Here is a 26482-nt window from a genome sequence, read left to right as displayed (position 1 = left end):
AGTGGCAGGGACTCTGCTCCTGCCCAGCCGTGGGACAGCTGACTGGCAACCTGCAGATTCTAGCAACACCCCCATCCCTTTGTCTCCTGAGACCTACGTGGGGCAGCAGCGCCTCCATTGCCAGCCCTTGGGCACTTCTGAATTCCTTCCTGGCTGTCCCAATCCCTGCTGATACCTTTTAAAACTGTCACATCACAAGACAATCTCTTCTGTACACACCACCTCGCTCAGGTGCCAATATGTCTGAACCTGTGCAAGATGGCTGCTTCCTGTCTCAGAGAAAGGCAGGTGGGCACAGGGAAGAGCCTGCTATTGTCTCAACATTTACAAAAGGGAACGTAGGTAGCAAGTCCATAACAGTTTCAATTACACTGTTTTTTTTCATTTAATTAATTATTTATTTATGTTGTCAAAATGCTTATTTCCTTAGTAACGTGGTTTTTAGACTATCTGTCAAGGTATGCTGTGACTCTCAGGATGTTTACATTTTCAAGGGAGATACAGCGACACTCAGCATCTGGCAGAGTTTGGGCAGACTTCTCTGGACATAGTTCATAGTTTCAGCATTACATCATGCTGCATTCCTTGATTGATATCATATCTTTGCAAAGCTGGATTTTTTTTCTTTTTTTTTTTAGTTTTTGCTGTGAGCAAAACCCACCAGGCTGAGGAAGCACGATGCACCAGGTCATGTCGGTGGCAGTGTTGAATTGGAATCCACGTGTTATGATGCTTTGCAATGCTCGGGAGGCACATTGGCTACTGGCAGCCCATTTTTAAGTCAGTAGCCAATGTGCTACTGTAGCCAATGTGAGGTTATTTGAGAATGCTATAAGAATATCATGTTTTATTTCAACATCTGGTGGCAGGAGTTATTTGTTTGCAACAACTACTGAGTTTTTAGGGCCTAATGCTTAGGTTGTTTTGACTTTACTACATAATAAATAATTTCCTTTCATTTAGGAGCACTATAAAAAGATTAATGAAATACTCAGGGCATTGTGAACCAAGAAAACCTGCATTAGTGGTTTTATTTTTGCAAGTAAGCTTTATAATAATGTTAGAGGAAGTATGCTCAGTTTGGCATCCATCTTCTTTCAACCATAAGCATCCCTCTGTTCTCATAAAGAAGAGTAAGGAGGGATCCTAATGCAGATCGTTCCCAGAGACCATCCTGAGAACCTGGTGCCAGCATCTACTATCTCCCCGTCCCCGCGCAGGACATCCTGCTGTACGTCTCCGAGGCTTTCCTGCCTGCCTTCTTGACTTTCACTGTTGCTTAGTTTTATTGCACTTATTCCAGTGATGAGTTGGGGGTGTGTGTACATAACTTAATGGATTAGTAATAAACACTTAGCAAATATTTGTTAAATGAATGGAGTGATTCAATGAAGATCTCATCTCAGTTCAGATTAAACTATCATCAGTGAGTGGGGTGTGGCGTTTAGGCGAAAGAGCGGCCAGCTCCAAATTTCTAACACATGTCAGTTTTAACCTTTAAGTGAGTTCTCTGGTGATGCATAAATAAAATATCTTTAAAACTCAATATTTTGTTGTTATGGCTGGATAGTGTCTCCTGTAAATTCGTGTTGTGATTGAAGTGATTGAAGACTAATCACTTCAGAATGTGACTTTGGAGACTGGGCCTTTAAAAGGTGACTAAGGTGAAGGGAGAGCATGAGGGTGGCCCCAAGGCAATTTGACTGCTGTCCCTGTGAGAAGGGCTTAGGGCACAGAGATGCTGGGGACACGTGCTCACAGATAGGAGACCGCTGAGATGCTGCGTTTGGAATGCCTGTCCCTGCAAAACTCCTTGTTGCCGTGTTAATAGTATTAAGAGGTGGGACTTTTAAGAGTTGATCAGATCCTGGGGTATTGGCCTTCCTGAGTGGGATTTACACCATAGTAAAAGGCTCAGCCCTTCTGCCATCTCCAGGTGGAGACAGAGTGAGCATCCCACCCCTCTGTGGGCTGCAGTATTCAAGGTATCATTTTGGAGTTAGAATTGCCAGACATTCCATCACCTTGACGTTGGACTGTCAGGCTCCAGAACTGTGATCTGGTAAATTTCTGTTGCATAAAACCTGCTATGACATGAGGACACAGCAAGAAGACAGCCAATGGTAGCCGAGGAGGAGACCCTGGCCGAACCCGCCTGCACTGTGGCTTCAGACTGTAGCCTCAGAACCAAGAAAACCATGACTGTTATTTAAGCCACTCAGTCTGTGACATTCTGTGGTGGCAACCCCAGCAAACTCATACACATGTTCAGCAAAACCCCACTCCTTTGACTATGGTCACTAAATGCTTTTGACATGGGAAAAGCTGCTGCAGTCATGTCCACTTGGGAGAACACAGGATGCATTTGGGGTTGTGGGTAGGACTAGTGCATGTTCTTTGGTAGAAACTGACCAGAAGTCAGAGTATGGTGTCAGGGATTTGAAAACCTATCTTTTCATTCTTACAGAACACAGTCTATAGAAAAACACAGAGCAGCGGGTGGCGCCTGTGGCTCAAGGAGTAGGGCGCTGGTCCCATATGCCGGAGGTGGTGGGTTCAAACCCAGGCCTGGGCAAAAAAAAAAAAAGAAAAACACAGAGCAGGAAAGGAAGGAAAGAGGGGATGAAGGAACCCCAAAAGTACACTCAGAGGGGATTCTGCTCTTAGCACATGTAGCCTTTGACTTTGTCCAAGGAAATTGCTGCCAGGCACCACCTGTCCCCGTTAGCACCACCTGTCCCCGTTACCACCACTAATGAAAGAACCAAAGTTCGGCTGGTGATAGGAAGCTTTATATTCCCCTCTTTGCAAATGGTTTCAGTTACACATCAAAGCAGTTACTTATATTTTTTAACTACACTGTGACTTTGTGAAGCATATTTTGGTCAGCTAGAAAAGGGCATTCCAATCCAAAGTAGGCCTTGGGACTCACAGAGCTCACTATTTTTCTCCTTTATTTGGAGTCCTTGGCTGTTTTTCGGGATTTTGCAATCTGTCACGTCCCGGTGGATGTACCATCACGTTTAAGGTCACAGGGCAGATTGGCCAAGCTCTCCCTGTGTTATTCCTGTACCTGTCTGCAGGTTCTTCCTGCTACTGTCGTGTCACCCCCGTTCGGGGCCTTTCACTTCCGTTAAGTGTTGTCTTATTCAGTCACAACCAGGAGGGCACATTGCACATTTGTTTTGTTCAATTATAAATTCATCTTCTATTGTGTAGATTATAAAGTGGGTCATAATCCCAGTCGCAAATGGGCTAGCAATGCAGAAGCACCCCACGTGCCCGTTAAAGGCCTTTACCCCTTCTTGACTGCTATGTCAGTGAGAGGGAAATACTTATATCACGCGTTCATCATAAAATGGGGCATCATTTTCTCCTCAACAGCTGCCCAGGTCAGAGTCTCTGATGGCCTTGGTCTTTTTTTTAAATGCTGAATACCTATTGACTTTTACATTTTAGATGAGTGGATATGGAGCATATGTGTCACCAAATAAGTGGTTGTGAATGAAGAGAATTATGGATGGTGTTTAAATGAAACTAAACTTCATTGATTCAGAGTAATTAGAGATGATCTGACCAAATTGATGAAAAGTCTAAACTAAATTCTGTTAAAATTCCTTTTCTGTTGTGTAGTTTTGTTTTTAACAGTCACATCCACTGAAATCACCAGAACTAGGCCAATCGTATCTTGGCTAGTGACAAGAGAGCCGATTTAAGACTAGTAAAATTATTGTTGTAATTAGAACATAATTGAATGTTCCTAAGTTTTTTTAAAAACTTTGAGACACAATACTTAAATGCATCTTTTTAAAAATTATAGCTTGGGAAGACACAAAGAGCAGCATTTAATGAATTTCTTGGAAGACCCTGGACCACTGGGTCCTCTGAGTGTCTTAAATAAGCAGGTGGAACGTCTTTGGGATAATTAACACTCATTCAACTAACTCACAAAGACCAAGGATAATGACTTATATTGGGCATCTGTGGAAATGGAAAATTCAGTTACTCATTGATTTGTTGGCTGACAAAGTATCAGTTGTAATTGTCTGAACAATCCCAGCTGGCAGGCCGTGCTCAGGAGAAAGCCTTCTGACTGGCAGAGACAGATGCTCACAGGCGCTCTCAGAATCAGTCCTGGAGCTGGGTTGAAACAGAAGGAAGCAGGGAAAAAAGGTCTGAGGGCCTCACTTCCCAGCAGAGGCCTGCAGAATAACTCAGCGGTGAGAAGCAAGTGAGTGGCCCCATTTTGGATGCAAGAGAAGCACAATCTGCATCGTGGCGACAGCGCTTCCCTCCCTTTTAACTTGTCATACAGGCCTAAGTCTCCCATGGAGAGCCATAAAGCTCAATATGACTCTTTACAGATATTTCCTCATAGAACTTCACTACCTTCTCCTTTTTCCATTTTTGCCTTTGTAACTTCCACACACGACTCCCTTGTTCGGTCCTATCTCTTTCCGTGGTGGAGAGGAGCTGAACCCTGAGGCAAACGTGCTTTGTACGCATGAGTCAAAAATAATGGATGGAAGAGGGAGCAGAGTGGACGTGCCCTCTCTTGGGAAAGGAGAGGAAGCTATTCATCTTCCTGGACCATGGCCCGTGTCCTTTCCTTCCATGGAGTTCTAGATATTGGAAACTATGCTTTTCTTTTTTCTGTTCTTCTGAACTATTATTCAAGCCATCTCCATCAATTTCAAGTTTGCAGTCAGTGAGCAGAGAAATACAAGCTTTGGTTTCTGCATGGTTAATGTGGCTCTACCTTTTCAGAAGGAAGCTGTGTTCTCAGTGACTTAATTTATGGGAGAAACTTCCTACCAACGTTTTGAGAATCCTGTAGGCTTCTCTCTTCCGGTTGGCATTGAATGAGATGCTGAAGCACCTTTGGGAGAACAAAGCACCCTGCTGCCTTTATTTAGTTATCATACCAGACTTGAGTCCTGTCTATGTGTAAGACCCTTTAGTCCTTCAGACCAAATATAGTCGGAAAAATATCATGATGTCTGCTGTTCATAAAGACTTAATAACAGCAGATGCAGTGTAAAAAAGAGTAATGGAAATAATAGTCATGACCAACAGTACTACCTATTTTGTAATGGCAGCTTCCATGAAAATCAAATTGCATTTGACTCCCGATTTTCAGTTCTACTTTTTAACCAAATCCCTAATATCATCCATCATTGAGGTTGTGGGACTTCTTTATACCTTTACTTCTGACTCCAGTCCTCTTCATTTGGAGGGATTCCAAATTATAAGAAGGACTAGCACGTGACCTAAGGATCATTCATGGTATTCACTAAAGCATCTGTTTCTGATCCTCACTAAGTGACTGACAAGGAGCAGAAATACTGAGGTCATGCTTCAGAGCCAATTTTATTCTTAGGGATCTGTAAGAAATGCCAAGGAGATGGGCTTGGGGTCCTCCGCAGCCGTGTTTGAGAGATCCGTTAAGGAAAATTCTACCTGATCAATTTTTTTTCCCTAAGCAAGAGCCTTGTTTTATAATATGTGAGCCAATTATGATGCTTATGAGATGCAGTGAGCTTGGTGAATATTCATTCCCAGCTCTCTTCATCAAGTTCTTGTCTTCTCTTTTATTTTCTTTTGACCTATAATTGGTGTTTATGCATATTTATGATCTGCTTTGTTTTAAGATGATGACCTGTTTCAAATGTCATAATATCCTTTCTCCTCTGACACTGTACATTTAGCTAATAGAGAAAAACTGTCATTAAGTGATGGCGTTCCCCTCATCACCAGTAGCCTTGCTTCAGCCTCAGCATGAGTGGGTGCTGCCTGATATCCTGTGGGATTATTTTGATTTGCCACTTCTAATATGAGAATAAGAATCGGAATATTGAGCTCTTTAAAATACATAAAATCTCAGAGTCTTGAGAGATCTAAAGGTCCACCTTACCCATGTGATAATTTCTCAAATGCTTAAAGACAATGAACTGACAACCTTAAGGGTTCTCTAGTCGGGTAAAAAAAACCCTCAGATGGGCCACACTTTGGGTTACATAGCCTTGTTGAGAACAGATTGACCCTCTTCTTTCTTCTAAACATGCACATACTTCTGTGCTGAACCAGTTACAGACTCCATGGCGTTGTAGCCTCCAAGAACAGCCACTTAAAGTAACATTGAATGATGTGAACACTTTATTGCATAAGACACAAATGCTTTATAAAGGAACAAAATGTTAGTTTCTTTCAAATTCCTCTGAAATAACTTCTCATACCCTCATAGAGGGTACAGTGGGCTGCAGGAATCTGACCTGAGGCGTAGGAATTGGGGTGGTGTGGGAAGATACAGGGATAATCTTGAGAGCCTCACTTGGCCTGGGCCAGCGCTCAGGTTGCTTAATATTTTTGGACTTTTGTTTCCTGGCCTCTAAGATGAAATTGTAAAACATGTCCATTCTCCCAGTTGTGCTGCCTGCTGTACTGTTGCAAGGATGAAAAGATATAAGGTATTTTGGGGAGAGCAATGGTGATGATAACTATGCAAGAAGCAAAATCACAATTTGCTGGTAGACACTGGCCTTCCTTCCAGCCCAGGATTTTAATTTGCAAGCTCTGAGAAGTGTTGACAAATCTCCCCACATTTACATCAAGTGAAGACAGGGAGTAGGGAGCAGCAGGGACAGCCAGCCTCTGTGGCAACGTGTGGGCACAGTTCCTTCTGCAAAGATTCTAGATCATACATCATCTCAACTTCAAGGCCTGAGGCCTGGTTTTAATCTTCAGGGTAAACCTGGACTGGTGCTATTACCTTAAACAATTTATTTTCTTCTAAGACATCTCCTGGGATGCCAAGTTTCCTGTCCTGTTTTCTGACAGATGTGAGAGTAGCTAAATGAAGCTACAAGATAAAAGAAGACATCAAGACAGTATGGTGTTATAAAACAAACTCAACATCTTGAAAATAGGAGTTTTTTCATATGTTCTGTTTTAACAGTCTTCTAGAAAATATGTTTTGATACTATTATAGAAAAGAAAATCTTAACCTAATCATTTCCATGCTGCCCTAGAATTCATATAAAGTCATTATGTAAGTGCACCATTTTGAAAGAAAAATGCTTGATGACATCAATCGTGTCTGTAAATGTGTGTCATTATTCAAATGTCATGGTCAATTCTATTAACAGAATACAGTATTGCAGAATGAAACCAGGTATTGGGAAAAGGCTTATCATTTGGTAAGTTTTCTATTTGAAAATTTTCAAATTCCTCTGAAATAACTTCCCATACCCTCATAGAGGGTATAGTGGGCTGCAGGAAGTTTTCTATTTGAAAATTTACCAAATTTCAGAAAGAAATTTCTATTCAACTTGTCATTAATGCTTTTAGTTGTTTCATTCCTAAATGTTTTCCTTTGGATATGCAAATAAAAATCAGTAAATGCATTTTTTTCCCATTATCTATAACCAGCAAGGGTTCAGATTGCATTTGTTTGAAGCAATGCGGTATCTGGAAGAAATGACTTGGGGAAGGTCTTTCCTTAAGTTCTATGATAATGCAAATGTGCCAGTATAATATGGCTGACAGAAAATATTAGCCAGAAGACAGGCTGCGAGGACAGCAAAGTCAAACTGCTGTTCAGAGAGAGACCTCTTGCTTTGGACACACAAGCTTCTATTGTAGAATGTTGGGAAACTTCTTAATGAACAAGAAATGTTTACCGAGGCAGGCACATTGATGATGTGCTTGGGCCCCAGCAGCATACAGGAGTACCCCGACTTCAGTCCACAGTAAGGGTTCTCCATATAGAATGCCTCCAGCATATGGGAATAAAAGCCTATGGTCAGAGCATGTTAGAAGATATGAGTCTTCCATGCAAATGGAAACCAAAAGAAAGGTGGTATTGCTAGTCTTATATCAGATAACACAGACTTAACAAATGTAAAGACAAGGATGGTCATTATGTAATGGTGAAGGGCACAAATCAACAAGAAGACATAATAATCCCAAAATTTATGCACCTAACACAGGTGTGCTCAGGTTCATAAAGCAAACCCAACATGATTTAAATAAATAATAAACAGCAGCAGCATAATAGCTGGGGACTTGCAGATCGTCTAAGCAGAAAATAACCAAAGAAATGATGGGCTTAAACAGAACTCTAGAACAATTGGGCCTGACATTTACAGAATATTCTATCCCCAATTCACTGAATATACCTTCTTCTCATCAGCTCATGGAACATTCTCTAAAACTGATCACATTCTAGGTCACAAAATGTGTCTCCAAAAATTGAAAAAAAAAAAAAAAAAGAAAATTATATCATATATCTTCTGAGACCACAGTGGATTAAAACTAGAAATCAATTCTAAAAAATGTTCATCTCTACACAAAATCATAGAAACTAAACAACCTACTGTTGAATATAATTGTGCCAAGGAGGGGATTAAGACAGAAATCAAAAGAGTCTTTAAACTAAATGGCAAAGGGGACACTAGTTATCAAAACCTGAGGGACTCAGCAAAAGTAGTCATAGAGGAAAATTTATTGTCATAAATGCCTACATCCAAAAGACAAAAAGATCTTGAATCAACAATCTAATGAATCATCTTAAGGAATTAGAAAAGGAAGAGCAAACCAATCCTAAACTCAGCAGAAGAAAAGAAATAACTAAGATCAGAGCAGAACTAAGTGAAATAAATAGCAAAAGAATTATACAGAAGATTAATGAACCAAAACATTGGTTCTTTGTGAACAGAATTGACAGGTCTCTCATTACTTTAACCAGAATCAGGAAAGAAAGGATGTGAATAAGCTCACTTAGAAATTAAAAAGGAGCTATTACAACTAATACCATGGAAATACGAAAACCATCTCTGAATACTATAAAAAATCTATGCACATAAACTTGAAAAAAATTGAGGAAATGGACAAATTCTTGAAAGGACACGACCTCTCTATACTCAATTAGGAATAAATAGAAGTCCTGAACAGACCAATATCAAGTAATAAAATTGAGAAAGTAATAAAAAACCTCACAACAACAAAAAAGTCAAGGACCAGATAGTTTTGCAGTCAAATTTTATAAGATCTACAAACAAGAGCTATTACTTACAGTGCAGAAATTATTCCGTAACATAGAAAAGAGAGGAATCCTCCCCAGCTCATTTAACAAAGCCAATAGCACCTTGCTACCAAATCCAGGACAGAACACAACACCAACAAACAACAAACCAAAATCCCTTATGATTATAGATGCAAAAATTCTTGATACAATCCTAGATAACTAAGTTTAGCTGCACATCAAAAAAAAAAAAAATTCATCACAATTAAGTGGCCTTCATCCCAGAAATGCAAGGATGGTTCAACACATGCAAATCTATAATTCACCATAAAATAGAACCGAAAACAAAGATGATCTTCTCAATAGATGCAGTAAAAACATTTGGCAAAATTCAGCACTCTTTTATGATAGGAACTCTCAAAAAATAGGTGTACAGGGAACAAATCTCAATGTTATAAAAACAATATATGACAAACATACACCCAACATGATACGGAGTGGATAAAAATTGAAAGCATTCCTGCTTAGAACTAGAACCAGACAAGTTTGCTAACTATCACCACTTCTGTTCAACATAGTGTGACATCATAGCCAGAGCCATCAGGCAAGAGATGGAAATCAAGTGTATTCAAATAGGGAAAGAAGAAGTCAAACTATCACTCTTTGCTGACTGTATGATCTAGAAAACCCCAAAGACTCTACCATGAGACTCCTAGAATTGATAAATAAATTTGGCAAAGTCTTAGGTTACAAAATCAATGTACAAAAATTGGTAGCATTTCTAGATATCAATAGTCAAGCTGAGACTCAAGGACTCAATACCTTTCACAGTAGCAATAAGAAATGAAATACTTAGGAATATATTTAGCCAACAAGTTGAAAGACCTCTACAGAAAGAACTGGAAAACACTGAGGAAGGAATGGCAGAAGATGTAAACAAATGGAAAAACATAGCATGCTTATGGATTGGCAGAATCAACATTGTTAAAATGTCTGTACTAGCCAACATAATTTACAGATTTAATGCAATCCCCATTAAAATACCAATGTCATATTCAAAGATCTAGAAAAATAATTTTATGCTTCATATGGAATTAGAAAAGACCTCAAATAGCCAAAGCAACCTTAAGCATAAAGAAAAAAATCAGGAGGCAGACTTTAAGCTATACCACAAGGATACAGTGAGCAAAACAACATGGTACTGCACAAGAACAGAAAAACAGACAGTGGATCAGAACAGAGAACCTGGATATAAAACCATCCTCATATTGCTGTCTGATCTTTGACAAAGCAGATGAAAACATATAATGGGAAAAAGAATCCCTATTTAATAAGTGGTGTCACATGAAGACTGAAATAGGATTGCACCTCTCACCACTGACAAAAATAATTCCTGATGGATAGCAGACTTAACAGCATGAAACTATAAGAATTCTAAAAGAAAATGTTGAAAAATCTCTTTCAGATATCAGCCTACACGAAGAATTTATGAAGATCCCAAAGGCAATCACAGCAACAACAAAAATAAACAAACGGGGCCTGATTAAATTTAAAAGCTTCAGTACAGCCAAGGATGCAATCAACAGAGTAAAGGGAAATATGCAGAATAGGTGAAAATGTTTTCATGCTGTGTGTACAATAAAGGGTTGATAACCGGAATCTACAAAGAGCTAATGAAAAAAGGAAGAAGACATCAAGCAACCCTATTAAAAATGGGCAAAAGACGTGAACAGACACTTTTCAAAACAGGATAAACTAATGGCCAATAAAAATATGAAAAATGCTCAGTGTCTCTAATTATCATGGAAATGCAAAGACATATCTGTAATGAGATATCACCTAACCCCAATGAAGATGGCTTTTACCCCAGAGTCCCAAAATAACAGATTCTGATGTGGACGTGGAGAGAAAGGAATACATAAGCACTATTGCTGGGACTGCAAACTAGGACAACCTCTTTGGAAAGTAGTAAGGGGGTACCTCAAAGAACGAGAAGCAAATCTACCACCAGATCCAGCAGTCCCACTACTGATATTTACCCAAAGGAAAAAAATTCATTCAATAAAAAAGAAACTGGCATTTGAATGTGTATAGCAGCACAATTCACAAGTTCAAAGATGTGGAAACAAACCAATTACCCTTCAATACATGAGTGGATTAATAAAATATGGTACAGTTATCGCCCCATTATCCAGCACCCACTGGGGATTGGTAGATTCCAGATAAATGTAGTTTCCAATTGCTTGAGAGTTACTATTAAAAATAGGACTAATTCTATACCATTAACTCTGTATTGACTAGATATTCATATTGAAATACACTAATTAAAAGTAAGCTATGACAGAGACAAAGTTCACTTACTGTAACAGTTGTACTGTATTATAAAACAGCTTTGTACATGCTGTGTACAGTACAATTTTAGTTACATGGCGGTCAAGGTAATTCATCCTTACTATCATACTTTCTTAATTTCAGCTAACATGTGTTAACATATAAAACTGTTACAGAGAACGCATGGGATTGCAGGAGTGAGGCACAAAGATTCAGGTTCCTGATGGCACAGTGCACCAAATTTAAACTCTGATATTTTTTTGAGAATACCAGTTACTTGAGATCCAGACAACTGGGAGTTTAATGTGTACGTATACCATGGAGTACTACTCAGCCATAAAAAAATGGTGCGCTAATGCCTTTTGTAGCAATCTAGATGGAACTGGAGGCCATCCTCTTCAGTATCACAAGAATGGTAAAACAAACACCACATGTGCTCACTTCTAAGTTGAAACTGAATGATGAACATGCGTGTGATAATACGGTAATAAAAGTCAGTGGAAGTCAAGTGGGTGGAAGGGGGGAGGAGAGGATGGGTAAATTCACACCTCACCAAGTGGGTCCAACGCAGGCTATCTGGGGGATGGACACAATTACAACCTTAAATCAAGCTGTATGAAAGTAATGCACATAGCCGAAATGTTTGTGCCCCCCTAGCATTCTGGGCAAAAAACAGAAGATGTAAGTGGGGAATGGGACTCCTGGAGAAAAAGATAGTTCTTGCCGTTCCAGAGGATGGGGGTGCACATTGGGGTTTTGGTGTTGTCACCAAAGTGCTCCACTGGTCCCCTGGCTGTGGGAAGCCCCCGCACAGGTGCCGACGCCTTCCAGCCCATTGCTTACACTTGGTTATCCTTTTAAAAAAATGTACTTCTCAAGATGTTGGCAGTTGTGCTTTGAAGGCGTTTTTGAGGAAGAAAATAAAAAGCCGTCATGAAAAATTACTAAGTTATTTTCATCTTTATTTCAGCTACACCTAATAAAGAAGGAGTTAGTTTTTCCTAACTCTTCGCATTCCCACATACTTTGGTGCATTGTTGTTCGAAACAAATCCAGCAGTGACAAAATCTGAAGAAGTTTTAGCAAAGCAGAAGTTCTCATTTTGGAGAAGCAAAGTGTGACAGGATTTATCTTAGAACGTGCCACTGGACAAGGCACTGGAAGCAACTCAGGTCCAGCTGGAGGAGAGTCCCCTCAGAGAGGAAGCCAGGAAAGTCACCAGGATGACCCATGTGCTTCAGGATTGGCACTCATGGATGTGACATGTCAGAGCACAAGCAGTGGGAAGGAAGAGAGCCCCGGGCAGCTAGAAAATGCATGCAAGTAACACTGAAGACTCCCAAGCTCCAGGCTGCTGCACATACTTACACACACATTGTGAGCACACATGCCTTTGACACAGCACATGTATTACATGCATGTCACATGCATATGCACCATGCATCACTCAGACATACAGATCCCACACCAGTCCCGTAGGTACACATGCATGTACACAAGCCACATGCATACATCACACACAGTGACATACGTGTATGTACCCTACGCGGATATATCACTGATAAACCACACACATACACACATGCCACACGCATATATCACACACAAATCACACACACAGGGTGGTGCCCACTAAATATTTTAATCATTGATACTAATGGAAGTGAGATAGAGACACAGATGCATACAAGGACTTCTTGAAGGTTAGCTGGGAGAACATGGGTGAGCTATCCAACTCTCTGGCCCCAAACCTCTGTGACATGAGTGGGTTATAGGGGCAGTGTGGAAGGCCCTGTAGTCTGCACAGTTCGTGACCTTACTTCTATGTGGCCTCTGCATTTATCCAGAGAGAGGGAAGGGCCTCGAATAATTGTTCACATTTCTAACTCTTTCATGTTTCTTTTTTTGTTTGTTTGTTTATTTGTTTGTTTGTTTGTTTTTAGTTTTTGGCTGGCGCTGGGTTTAAACCCAACCTCTAGTATATGGGGCCAGCACCTTACTCCTTTGAGCCACAGGCACCACCCTAACTCTCTCACGTTTTGTCCCTCTATCACAAAAGTTTATTTTCCAAAACTTTAGGAGTATAATAATCAATATGACTGTTTTCTCCTGTGTTTAGAACCTGTTTAGACAAAGGCATCAGCAGATGGAGAACAGAATGTTACCTTTATTAATGTACAACTGTTTGGAGAAAGTGGTTAGGGACAAGTGATCTTGGTAATATTCCCTAGACATAACCCATCTTACCCCTAGGCACCCTATCCCCAAATAAAGGCCTTTCCCAGCCCTGGGCCAGTGGGCCTAGTAGGTCCACTGCTTGACTGAGAACTCAAGACATGATGGCAACCACTCTTTAGGGAGGGGGACCCTGCAGAGAGGGGAGTGGACAAGGTACACTGCAGAGAGCCCACATCCTTCTCCCAGATCTTCCAGTCAGACCAGTTCCTCCTGCTGTCCATAGGAGGAGTGACCCCACTGCGCAGGGGCAGGACAGCCATGGAGAACCTTGAAGGTTCAGGAATAAAATATTCCTGACAGGTTCCCATCAGAGCCACTCCTGCTCACCATGTTGGGTGACTTGGTGGGGTAAACCCATCTGTGTCAGGGGATGATCCTTAGTGGGGAGCATAGGATGTTTGGAACTGATGCCCTGTCTGAGACCTGTCTTGGTAAGAAAGTAAGAATTAAGGTCATGTGGAGTGGGAAGGGATATTCTAACCAGGTATGTCTACCCATCCAGTGGCACACCTGTAGGTCTAGTCCTGAACTTATTAGAGCTTGCCGTGTGTGAGTAACATACTAACTGATAAGAACACACACTGAAAAGACCGTTGTCGTGCACTGTTGGTAAGAATGTAAGTGGAACATTTCCTGAGAGCAATTTTGAGGGATGTGTCGAGGACTTAAAAATATTTGTAGTTTTTTTACTCAGTATATTTTTAGTAATTGAGCCTACGAAAATGATCAAATATGAAGCAAAGCTTTATACATGAGGTTGACCTCTACAGCATAAGGAAAATGCACAGAATGTTATTACTGAACAATATGGATGTGACTAAACGATGATATAGTCGTACAATGGAGGATTAGCTAAGCTTTCAAAATCCTGTTTCTACCGAATTTAACTGATCTGAAAAAAAATTATTAAATGTTAAAGCAAAGCACAAAACTATATTCAGAAGTAACTCAGACCTGTTGGAAGAAGCTAGAAGTCTTGACAAAGTATGACACCGATTTTGAGAGTACAGAGAGACGTGGAGGGGGGTAAATGAGGCCATCTGGATAAATAGGGTTCTTCCTGGGCAGGACAATTACAGATTATTTTTAGTTTCTATTTATATACCATCTGTAAGTTGATCATCCAAGGGACTGGTCAACATACAGAGGTAGTCAACATATTGGAAGGAAGTAGGCCTACTCCTGATTTTTACATGTTGTGTACGTCCAGTCTATGAAAATTAGGTCACCTTAAGAAGGTGATCAGTGTAGGGAGGGGTCAGTTATGGAAGTTCTGCAGTATTTTCTGTTTTCCTTCCAAATTCTGAGCATAAATTGCTTTTATCATAAAAGGAGTAATGAGTTATATTTTTTGAAATATTACTGTATTTCTATATAAACAAAATATACTGGGGAATATCACTTATCCAGGCTCAGTGTATACAGTTTTGGTGTGAGAGCAGAGTGCATCGTTCACCTGGTAACACGATGCTGTGTAACAACCATGAAATCTCAGTGGCACACAGTAATACCCTGGAGGTTGGCTGCGGCATCTCTGCTCCATGTGTGTTTCAGCCTGGCTGACCAGGGCATTATTTGCCTCACAAGGCACAAGAAAGTGACCTGAAACACTGAAGGTCTTCTAACCCTGGGTGGAATCTGGCAGGCACATGGTTCATTGCATAGCCAAAGCAAAGCCATTCACGTGGCTGAGCCCAAAGTCAAGACAGTCATCTATCAAAGGGCACAAATGCAAGAAAAGGATACAGTCCCTAATGGACATTGATGTTTTAGGTTAAGCAAATAAAACCATTAGTTTGGAACCAGAAGTAAAGTTACTTCCCTGCAGTTATCTCTTTGAAGCCTGCTGCTAATGTGCATTTTGTTTTTATTGTATCTGTGAGTCAGAAACCCTCGCCCCATTGACTGCTCTTTCTGTCTCTTTAGATCTTGGCCAATGTGATCATTTTCATCTGTGGGAACCTGGCGGGGGCCTACCATAAGCACCTCATGGAACTTGCTCTGCAGCAAACATATCAGGACACGTGTAACTGCATCAAGTCCCGGATCAAGCTGGAATTTGAGAAACGTCAGCAGGTAACGCATGTTTAATCTCATGTTCACGTTACTTCAGCCATTATAAAAAATGGTGCTGTTACTGTGCATGTCAAGTATGGAATCCATCCATCCACGGCCTTCAGAAAGAAACCAGAGCAGCCGGTCACCTATGCCCAGCCCCAGACTCCACACCTGGGGAGTCAGAAACAAAAGGAGCAGAGATGGGATCCTCCCCAGGCGTCTTCGGACCCAGGGACCCAGATCACACACAGACAGGCAGCCACGTTAACCGTTATCAACACACGGCTGGGGAAATTCAACTAACGACCCTTCCTTAAGCACTCACGTTAGGTTTGTGGCAAGAGTTTGCCTGGCCGACCTATCTACCCCCTGGCTTCACAGTATTTATAGAGTACTGCTATCCGCATGGGAGCCATTCCCAAGGGAGACGAATGGCATCTGGGAGAAGACTTTAGGAAGGAGGTGTCAGAGGCTGTCCCAGAATGATTGTTGTAGGTGAAGCATGGAAACTTCCATTAGGGAAGAATACATATAGTGCAAGAAAACATTATGAAAAATAAGCTATGCAGACCCCAGGAGATGTGGAGACAGAGCCATGTGGTGTCAGGGATGGGGGAAAACAGATGTGGGAGGGAAACCAGAAAGGGGACCTGTGCTTGACATGCTGCATTTCAGGTGGGGGCAGACTCCACCGTGTGAACGGGGTGCTGTATTTCTCATGAGGAACCTAGTCTATATGAGCAGTGATTATCATGGCTGGCTGTGAACACTGCACTCCCTTTGTCTGTGATACCTATGTTTTAGCAGTATTTGGCACATTGTGGGTACATAATTAGTGTTTGATAAATTGTATTGAATTAGTCTGTTTTAGAAAATTTCATCAAAATGTATTGTGGTGATAGGAGTAAAAAAAATACCTTTTAAATGTTGGCACTGGGCTTTTGTTTGTGTAGGCACTGCTGAATCGTAATCAAATTCCTTTTCAAAAATGGGGGTACCAGTTCATTCATTCAGGAAATATTTATTGAGCACCAATTTTGTGTTAGACATGGTCTTAGGCACTGGGTGTTGCCACAAACATTCTTTCTCACTGGTATTCTTAGTAAACCTCATTATCTATTTGTAAAACTTACACTGTCTTACCTATACACCAGGTTTAATTCTTTGGTCTATGCGTATATCAAATTCTGGATTTGATAACAACTGACAATTGTTAGTTTGGGAGTGTTAAGCAGTTTACTGTCATACACCTATACTCAGTAATGTTTTAAATCCAGGGCCCAGAAAATTCCACCATTTCCACAAACAGCACTTAGTGTTCATGGTGGGTCCTGCTCTAGCACATGGCATAGAGTTGAAGGTTTTAGGAGAGATGGTTTCCTTTCTCAGACAGTAGAGAATGGATCAGGTCGGTCCTGAGGTATATTTAACTTTTTTTTTTCACCACTTCCAGACTCTACTTCAGAATAGCGGAGACTACAGAGGACTGAAAATCCAAGTAGACAGATTATATAACCTGACATTTATAGTAACGGCTTCAGCAAAAGCAGGATGTCAGGTGACTGACCTTGACTTCTGCAGCATTTCCTGTCTCTCTGAGGAGACCTGAGCAGTTCGATGCACATGGCTCCCCTTGCCACGGTGAGCAGAGAGGCCGCACTGACCTCCCGTGGCATGACAGTCTGTGTGGCCTCATGCAGGAAAGCAGTCCCTGAGACAGTGAGGGCCAGCAGGCCATAGGCAGAGTTAAGTCTTTGGTCCAATATGTTCCTTCCCTTAGGTCCCATTTGTCACTTTCCTTAGGTCCGTCTGCCATGTCTCTTGGATCCCACATGCCATTTCCTTTGGGTCCCCTGTGTCACTCCCCATGTCACTTACCATGAATATTGCATATCTTTTCCCTTGGGTCCCACATATCACTTCCCTTTGGTATGACACACACTCCCCTTTAGTCCCACATGCCATGTCCCCTGGTATCATGTGTCTTTTTCATTGGGTTTCACATGTCAGCTCCCTGGGCACACATGTCATGTTTCTTGAGTCCTACACATCCTTCCCTTGGGTCTCACATTTGCATTCTTTTGAGTCCCATATGTCACTTAGGTATCACATCTGTCACTTCCCTGGAGCCCCACATGTTACTTCCTTTAGTTGTCACATGTCACTTCCCGTGGGTTCCGTATGTTTCTTCCTTGAGTCCTACACATCACTTCCCTTGGGTCCCACATGTCACTTCCTGTGGGGCCCACATGGCACTCCTCATGTCACCTTTCTTAGATCCCACTTGTCACTTCCTGTAGGGCCCGCATGGTACTCCTCATGACACCTTTCTTAGATCCCACGTGTCACTTCCTGTGGGGCCCGCATGGCACTCCTCATGTCACCTTTCTTAGATCCCACATGTCACTTCCTGTGGGGCCCGCATGGCACTCCTCATGTCACCTTTCTTAGATCCCACATGTCACTTCCTGTGGGGCCCGCATGGCACTCCTCATGTCACCTTTCTTAGATCCCACGTGTCACTTCCTGTGGGGCCCGCATGGCACTCCTCATGTCACCTTTCTTAGATCCCACATGTCACTTCCTGTGGGGCCCGCATGGCACTCCTCATGTCACCTTTCTTAGATCCCACATGTCACTTCCTGTGGGCCCGCATGGCACTCCTCATGACACCTTTCTTAGATCCCACATGTCACTTCTTGTGGGGCCCGCATGGCACTCCTCATGTCACCTTTCTTAGATCCCACGTGTCACTTCCTGTGGGGCCCGCATGGCACTCCTCATGACACCTTTCTTCAATCCCACATGTCACTTCAATCCCACATGGCACTCCTCATGTCACCTTTCTTAGATCCCACATGTCACTTCCTGAGGGGCCCGCATGGTACTCCTCATGTCACCTTTCTTAGATCCCACATGTCACTTCCTGTGGGGCCCGCATGGCACTCCTCATGTCACCTTTCTTAGATCCCACATGTCACTTCCTGTGGGGCCCGCATGGCACTCCTCATGTCACCTTTCTTAGATCCCACATGTCACTTCCTGAGGGGCCCGCATGGCACTCCTCATGTCACCTTTCTTAAATCCCACGTGTCACTTCCTGTGGGGCCCATGTGTCACTTCCCCTAGATTCCACATGTCACTTCTTACTCTCCCCAGACCACAAACTACCTTTACTTCACCTGCAGTTCCTAATGTAAACAACAGTAACGTCCTTTGAACTTCTTCTTCAGCAGACTGATTCTGTCAGTCCTTGTTTGGATAGTAAATGCCATCCAAATAATGTTACATTTAAAAGTTGCTTAAGAGCAAGCTGATGCTCCCAGAGGTTGTGAGGCCCCTTTCTTGAACACTTCCTGGCCTATTTCCTATCCCTGCTTCCTGCGGCCCTTAATCCTTGGTGAGGAATCCAAGTGTCAGGTGAGGCCACGGGCTGCTCCTCATCAGCCCTGGAGGGTCATAAACAGTGGAGACTTTAGGGGAAGTGTCTGTGGATTCTAAAATCTTTCCAAAATTGCTGAACTCTGTACTTTGTTTCTTTCGGCTTTGTGATATTTTTCATGAATAGAAATGAGATGAATTTCTAGAGATTAAAAAGCAGGTTTGCATAAAGAAGCTATTTGTACCACATGATTTTTATGGAGGAGGGAATAAAAAATGTTGGTGAACAGTTTCTCAGAGTTTCATTCTTGCCCTGAAAGTGCCCTCAAGCATCAACAACAACAATCATCATTTTTCCCCAGGTAGGAAAAGGAATCCATTGTGTTAGAACTGAGGCCACCTTTCTTTTGAAGACAGAAGGTGCTCAGCTCTCTGAGTTTTGACTCCTGTCATAAGTTTCACATCCCGCAGTGACAGTTGCAACTGTTTCCTCTTGCTGAGAACTGACTAGTGTGGCAGATGGCTCTCCATCACACCTGAGAAAACACGCTCCTGTTGTGGGTCCTCCAGGGCCTGTACTGGACTCGGAGGAATTGATGCCTCCTGGATTCAGAGCAAAACAAGAAACCTGGCTCTGAGCTGCCTAGGCAGTCAAAATAAGCATCGCCTCTGTAGGAGTAAAACTCTCCTTAAAAGACAGAGAATGAACTCTTTTTCATTTATATGTTGGCAGTGTTTTTAAGTAATTCAAAGAATTTTTAGATGATCTACCTTAATCCAGATCCATCCCATGGATTGAACCTGACAGAATGTGCATTCCAGTAAAAAATGCCAGTGGATTGGGGCACAGAGAACCCACGCTGTCCCTGGAGTCTATACCCCGCTGTGGGAGGTTGGTGAACCAGTATGTGTCCTGGCTGGGACACATCTATGTGTCCTTAGATGCAAAATAGTTTTCCTCTCTGCAAACTTCAACAAAACATGCAAGTGACCCTGTGTGCCCATGGTTGGGTAGATAATGAATGTATTTATTTCTATGCTAATATGATAACAGGTGAAATAGTAGGGTTTTATTGAATGAATTAGGTAAACCATTTATGCTACTAGGTGAAGCGATTTTGAAACTGTTCTAGATTTGAGCTACTAAAATTTGGTCCTTTTTCATTTGGGAAAAAAAGAACTGAAGCAATTAATATTTCCTTATGTTCTCATGATGTGTCAAGATACTCTGTTTAGTGCTTTTGTGTATACTATTCTATCAGATTCCTAATGCCAGTGGAATAAGCCAGTACAACCTGGGTGGCTTAAAACCACCCAAAATAATGTTCATCATCCCTATATTTTAGAGAAATGCAAATCAAAACCACCCTGAGATACCATCTAACCCCAGTGAGAATGGCCCACATCACAAAATCTCAAAACCGCAGATGCTGGCGTGGATGTGGAGAGAAGGGAACACTTTTACACTGCTGGTGGGACTGCAAACTAGTACAACCTTTCTGGAAGGAAGTATGGAGAAACCTCAAAGCACTCAAGCTAGACCTCCCATTTGATCCTGCAATCCCATTACTGGGCATCTACCCAGAAGGAAAAAAATCCTTTTATCATAAGGACACTTGTACTAGACTTTTATTGCAGCTCAATTTACAATCACCAAAATGTGGAAACGGCCTAAATGCCCACCAACCCAGGAATGGATTAACAAGCTGTGGTATATGTATACCATGGAATACTACTCAGCTATTAAAAAAAATGGAGACTTTACATCCTTCATATTAACCTGGATGGAAGTGGAAGACATTATTCTTAGTAAAGCATCACAAGAATGGAGAAGCATGAATCCTATGTACCCAATTTTGATATGAGGACAATTAATGACAATTAAGATTATGGGGGGGGGGAGGAAAAGCAGAGAGAGGGAATGAGGGAGAGGGGTGGGGACTTGGTGTGTGCCACACCTTCTAGGGGCAAGACATGATTGCAAGAGGGACTTTACCTAACAAATGCAATCAGTGTAACCTGCTTACTGTACCCTCAATGAATCCCCAACAATAAAAAAAAAAAAAACACCCAAACAAGATTTATTAACAGTTCTAGATGCCAGAAGTATAAAATCAGTCTCCCTGAGTAAAGTCAAGGTATTAGCTTGACTGTTTTTTTCTCTGGAAGCTTTTAGGGGAGAATTCGTTTTCTGGCCTTTTCCAGGTTCCAGATGCTGTGGGCACTCCTTGGCTGCTAGAGCCTTCTCCCATCTTTAAGCCTGCGGGACAGAATTTTCCAGTCTCTCTCTCTGCCTTTTGACTCTGCTCTTGAACCATCTTCCCTCTCTCAGACACTCACACTCCTGCCCACCCCTCTCTCCCTGTAATTACACTGGGCTCGCCCGCATAATCCAGGGTAATCTCCCCACCTCCAGAGCCTTAACTTAACCTGCTTATGCCTCGCGTTCCATTATGGTATGGGTAGAGCCGTGAAAGTCATTCATATCCTACTGCTCAGAGTCATCTCTGAGGTCTAATTTTCCACACATGCCTGCCTCCTGAGGTGCATGTTGTCACATGGTGCTCAGAGTTAGGACTGCTGCAGATACTGACATGCTGGGAGCTTGTCAGAAAGTCACACAAAAAATTAAAAAATTTCAACCTCTGGCATAAATGTGTTAATCATATCTCTAGTCCCAGGTTTCAGAGATTAGGATGGACCACGTCTGTGGGATCGTTATCCAGCCTACCACTGCGTGTTGGTTCCTATAGCAGCTCTGCGACCTTACTCCTCCCCTTTAGACCAAGTAAAGGAACTGTCTATGTTCCTTGTCCAAGATCCCTCAGCTTGTGTGACTGCCAAGGCCCTTCTAGCTCTCTCGGTTCTCCATGGATTCTCTGGAGTGACTTCGGGGAATATGATAACTGGTGATTCTCCAGGCCACAGAGGACTGATGGAAGGCCAAATTGATCCCTTGTCTGTTTAAGCAAAGTCTTACCAGCATCCAAAATAGTACCTCCCTAAGAAAGTGGTCAGTGGTCTTGCTGCTGAATTCTTCTGTACATCAAACTGCAGAAGTCAGCTGCCACCCTGGGCCCACCTGGCCATGCTGAGCCAAGTGGAGTGTTTGATGCTGGTTGTGCCATCCCCCAGCTCTTTCCTCCCACCCCAAGGGATATATTTGTGGTATGTCCACTTTTTTTCTACTTTATTAAATAATCATTGTGTGCATTTCTCTCTGGTCCCTCTCCCTGATGGAGAGGGCATAGCTTATGAAGGCATTGGTCACACTTTCTTCCCCAGCACTCATTAGTGAAAGACTGATAGCATAGAAGACAACATATTTTGCTTGAACGTTAAAAAAATGAAGTTGAGATTTTGTGAAAGAGCTTTCTTCATAGTGTTTTCTATGTTAATCAGAATGAAGTTCTTTGGTGGCAATGGCTATTATTTCCTTATGTTTCTTTATATTCTTAAAATCTAGTATAGTGCCCTGCATGGAGTAGGCAAGAAAACACTCTCCAAACATGGACAAAACAATAAATATGTTCAGCATCAGCAAGCTCTCACTCTTTCTCTGATTACACTTGTTGATTATGTATATACTTAGTAGTAATTTATGTACCTGCTTATTGTTAATCAGTTATCAAAGAGTCCTAAAGCACATCTTCCAACACTTGGTGCTCCTAGTGGTTGACAGCACCCCTTGGGCTCCTGAATATTCTCCCACCGTCTTGACTCACTGTTCATAAACCTCTTCCTCTGTCTCTTCTGAACTCTGTGCAGGTTAACTTCAGTTTTTTGACACACCATACCTCATGACTACTCTGAACAAACCCAGATATTATCAGATGTATCTTCCCGTTACAAGGCTCCATGTGTCATCATTCACAAAAGTAATACTGGGTCACGTCAAAACTTCGACTACTGTAGAAGAGCAAATATCAAAGATTTATCGTTCTTTGTTCTCCCAGGTCCATATTTTTCTAGTTTCTAGTATGATCTTAGCTGACATATTTTTGTGAATTTGTTTTAGCCTCATTATCATGGGAAGGTAGACACAGCAGTGTGTGTGCTTGTTGTGAACAATGAAATTTTTAAGTCGAAGATAAAATACCAGCTTAAAATCATTCCAGCCTGTTCACTTAGTCAAATCTGTGAAGAACAGGCATAAACTAGTCTTTATTACAGCACTCAGCTCAGGGATATAATTGTGAGGACAGTTTGCAGTGTTAGATTTTGACGTTGATAAGTACAGTACTGAACACAATTACTATTTCAGATCTTTGCTAGTGAATTTTATGTTGAGGAAAAAAATGTTGAGAGGACTATTTAGGAGTGGATTTTGCAAAGGGTGGGTCTAGCCAGAAAGGCAAGGGTCAACGACAGAGTCTACCCTTTAAAGAGGCAGATGGATTGTGGAGAACTCAGAACCTAGGCTCTGAAGACATAAGGACTTTGCAATGAGTGGGCTTCCTGGAAAGAGTGTGAGTGGGATTTTAAATGCTTTATTGAAAAATAGAGGAAAATCCTTCTATTAAAGAGCACTGTTCTTCATCAGCTGATAGAAACAAACATAAAAGGAAGCAAACTCCATAGGAGAGAGAACTGACAGATCTCTCAGTCGCTGAGGAATAATGGGAAAAATTTCAAACTTGTCTTTAAATAAGGTTTGCTTTTTACAAGTTTTCATGAAAAATGTTTCTTCCATCTCGTGTAAATTAGCAGTTATAGCTACTGTCTTCTCCCTTTGGTGACATTGTGATTTTATTTCATTTGATTGGGAAATGAACAATATAGGGGGAGCCTACGGAAGCTCAAATCAGCAATATTATTATGAAGAAAAAGAGAAACATGCCAATTCTATGGCATGTTGTGGGTGTTGCCTCACACAGTGACAAATATAATACTTTCATTTCTTGCTATCTTTCTTTGCCCATGAAATAGAGGGTGGTCAACTCAATTGTCTTCTGAATGCAAAGAAATTATAGCTAATACAATCCACCAGCTGAGAATGGATTTGGAAAACTTGCTTTTCTGTTGCCTCAAAGAACATTTTGTATTTGCTTGCTGTTTGGTTTTTCTTCACGGGAGCACCCACTAGGCAGAGGATAAGGGGTTTGAGAATGTGATGCTACTGCATCTGTCTTCATAGTCATCCCAGGCTGTTCCAGGCGGGAGAGCCCAAGAATTGTGACACCTACTTCCAGTGCTCCCAGGTCACATCCCCTTTCCAAAGGAGGTGCTGTAGCTTGGAGGGGCAGGGAACCCACACATCCCTGTGACACCTGCAGCTCTTTACAGGTTGAAAAGTTTAGCACAGATGTGGAGAGCTCACAGCAACCTCCAACTCTTGGGCTCAAGCAATCTTCTTGCCTCCGTTTTTCTATTTTTACTAGAGACGGGGTCTTGCTTTTGCTGAGGCTGGTCTCAAACTCATGAGCTCAAGCAATCCACCTGCCTCAGCCTCCCAGAGTGCTAGGATTACAGGGGTGAGCCACCACACCTGGCCTTGCTCTTTTTTTTAGTGCTAGCAACTTTCATCCTTTGCAACGTTTACTGACAAAGAATCAGCAAATACTACTGAAAGTGCAATATTTATCACTGTGAATTTCCAGATTTTCTGAAGTGGGTAGAAATAAAGAAATTCAGAAAGGAATCATCCGTTTGTAGGTACTAAAGGAAGAGGCACCAAATGAAGAGAATGTTCAATAGAAGGAGGTCAGGAAGAAGCAACAAAGAAAACAATTTCAAGAATTTGGCAGTAAACCTTTTCTCAAATGCTGCAGAGGTTAGATAAAATGAAGAATGAAAATAGGTTCACTTATAAAAGGTTCCTTGCCATTTCAAAAAGAATTTAAGCCTTATTTCCAATTTATTAAAGGATTGTGTAATAGTGTTGATGACTTTACTGTGGACCAGAATTATTCCTTAACTGAAAACTCCCAGTAATATTAATTAATGTAAATTATCTGTTTCATAAACAATTCAATTTTAAGGTAATTGTTATACCATTTATCTTGTTTATTTCTTTCTTTCTACCTCATCTAATTTTTAAAAAATAATTTTAGACTGGTTGTTATGGATTCTGTTAGATTACATGAGGAAGATAATGCAAATTGATACTATCCAGTTTTATATTAATAGTGCATTAGGGTGAAAGACTAGACACTAAAGCTTCCATTTCATTTCATTGACAAAAATAATAGAAATAGATTGAGAGTAGAAGTGTATTTTGTTAGGCTATTTATATTTGCTATGTGAACATTTTAAATATATATTAATATACTCATATTTATACATTAAAATTTAAGTTGTATATACAGAGGGTGTGCAAAAAAAAGTATACACATTGTAAGAAAGGAAATAACTGTATTAAAATTGCAATACTCAGCATATACCCAAACATTTGTTATCTTGTATATTGTATATATTGTACCTTGTATCTCTTATAATTGCAGAAGTCGAGTGTGACTTAAGAATTAACCATTTTAATACAATATTTTCCTTTCTTAACTTGTGTATGCATTTTTGATACCCTCTGTATATATTTCACATACAGTAGGACTTTCATAGTTGACCACCTCCCTACATTGATCACCTCCGTAAGCTGACCTAATTTCCACAGACTGGACATGCACCGTATGTATGTGTCAGTGCAGTAGACCTAGGTCTGTATTTTGACCAGTTTAGTACAGTCCCTTGGGTGGTCAGCTTGCAAAGATTCTACTGTATTTAAAATGGATTTGGGATGGATGTTGTGAATCATAAAATATGCTCTGATTGTACACTTGTGAAATATTCCAGTTAAAAGGGGTTAAGCTGTGGAACTAGATATGGTAATGGAATAGAACCTTTGATTTTAAAAGAGATTTTAGTAAAAATGATAAAAGTAGTACATAATTCTAATAAGGCTGGGATGGTGGCTTACACCTTTAATTCTAGCACTTTTGGAAGCTGAGGCAAGAGAATCACTCGAGACCAGCAGTTTGAGATCCTTCTGGGCAACATAGTGGGACCTCATCTCTACAAAAAATATGAAAGATAGCAGAGCATGATGGCCCTATGGTCCCACCTATTCAGGAGGCTAAGGCATGAAGCACTTTAGCCTGGGAGTTTGAGGTTGCATTTAGCTGTGTTGACACCAATGAACTCTAACCAGAGTGACAGACCAAGACCCTCTTTAAAAACAAAAGAATTAGGAGTGAATATATACAATAGTACATCTGTAAGTTGACCACACAAGGAACTGTAATAAACTGGTCAGTATATGGAGGCGGTCAACATAAGGAACTAAGCCTACTCTACTGGTGTTGATATGTATGTGTGGTGTGTGTCCAGTCTGAAAATTAGGTCATCTTAAAGAGATGGTCAATTGTGGAAGTTCCACCGCAGATGAAGAGAGTGGAATAAGTCACAAAATGACAAGAAAGAGTAAGGTTTATAAAAATGTTTGTTTGGCATATGAAA

The 26482-nt window shown here is 41.3% G+C and overlaps 1 protein-coding gene across 1 annotated transcript in view; it reads left to right on the top strand.

The window, feature by feature from the left end:
- ADCY2 (adenylate cyclase 2) overlaps positions 1-26482 on the top strand; it is a 458247-nt gene that overhangs the window by 233552 nt on the left and 198213 nt on the right. The window contains exon 4 of the mRNA XM_053593134.1: positions 15518-15667. Coding sequence (XP_053449109.1) covers positions 15518-15667 — 150 coding nt within the window. The remainder of the gene's footprint in view (positions 1-15517; positions 15668-26482) is intronic.

This window comes from Nycticebus coucang, chromosome 1, assembly GCF_027406575.1.
Source record: "Nycticebus coucang isolate mNycCou1 chromosome 1, mNycCou1.pri, whole genome shotgun sequence".
In the NCBI taxonomy this organism is placed as follows: domain Eukaryota; kingdom Metazoa; phylum Chordata; class Mammalia; order Primates; family Lorisidae; genus Nycticebus; species Nycticebus coucang.
The sequence above is the reverse complement of the archived record's forward strand: the minus strand, read 5'-3'. Positions and strand labels throughout refer to the sequence as shown.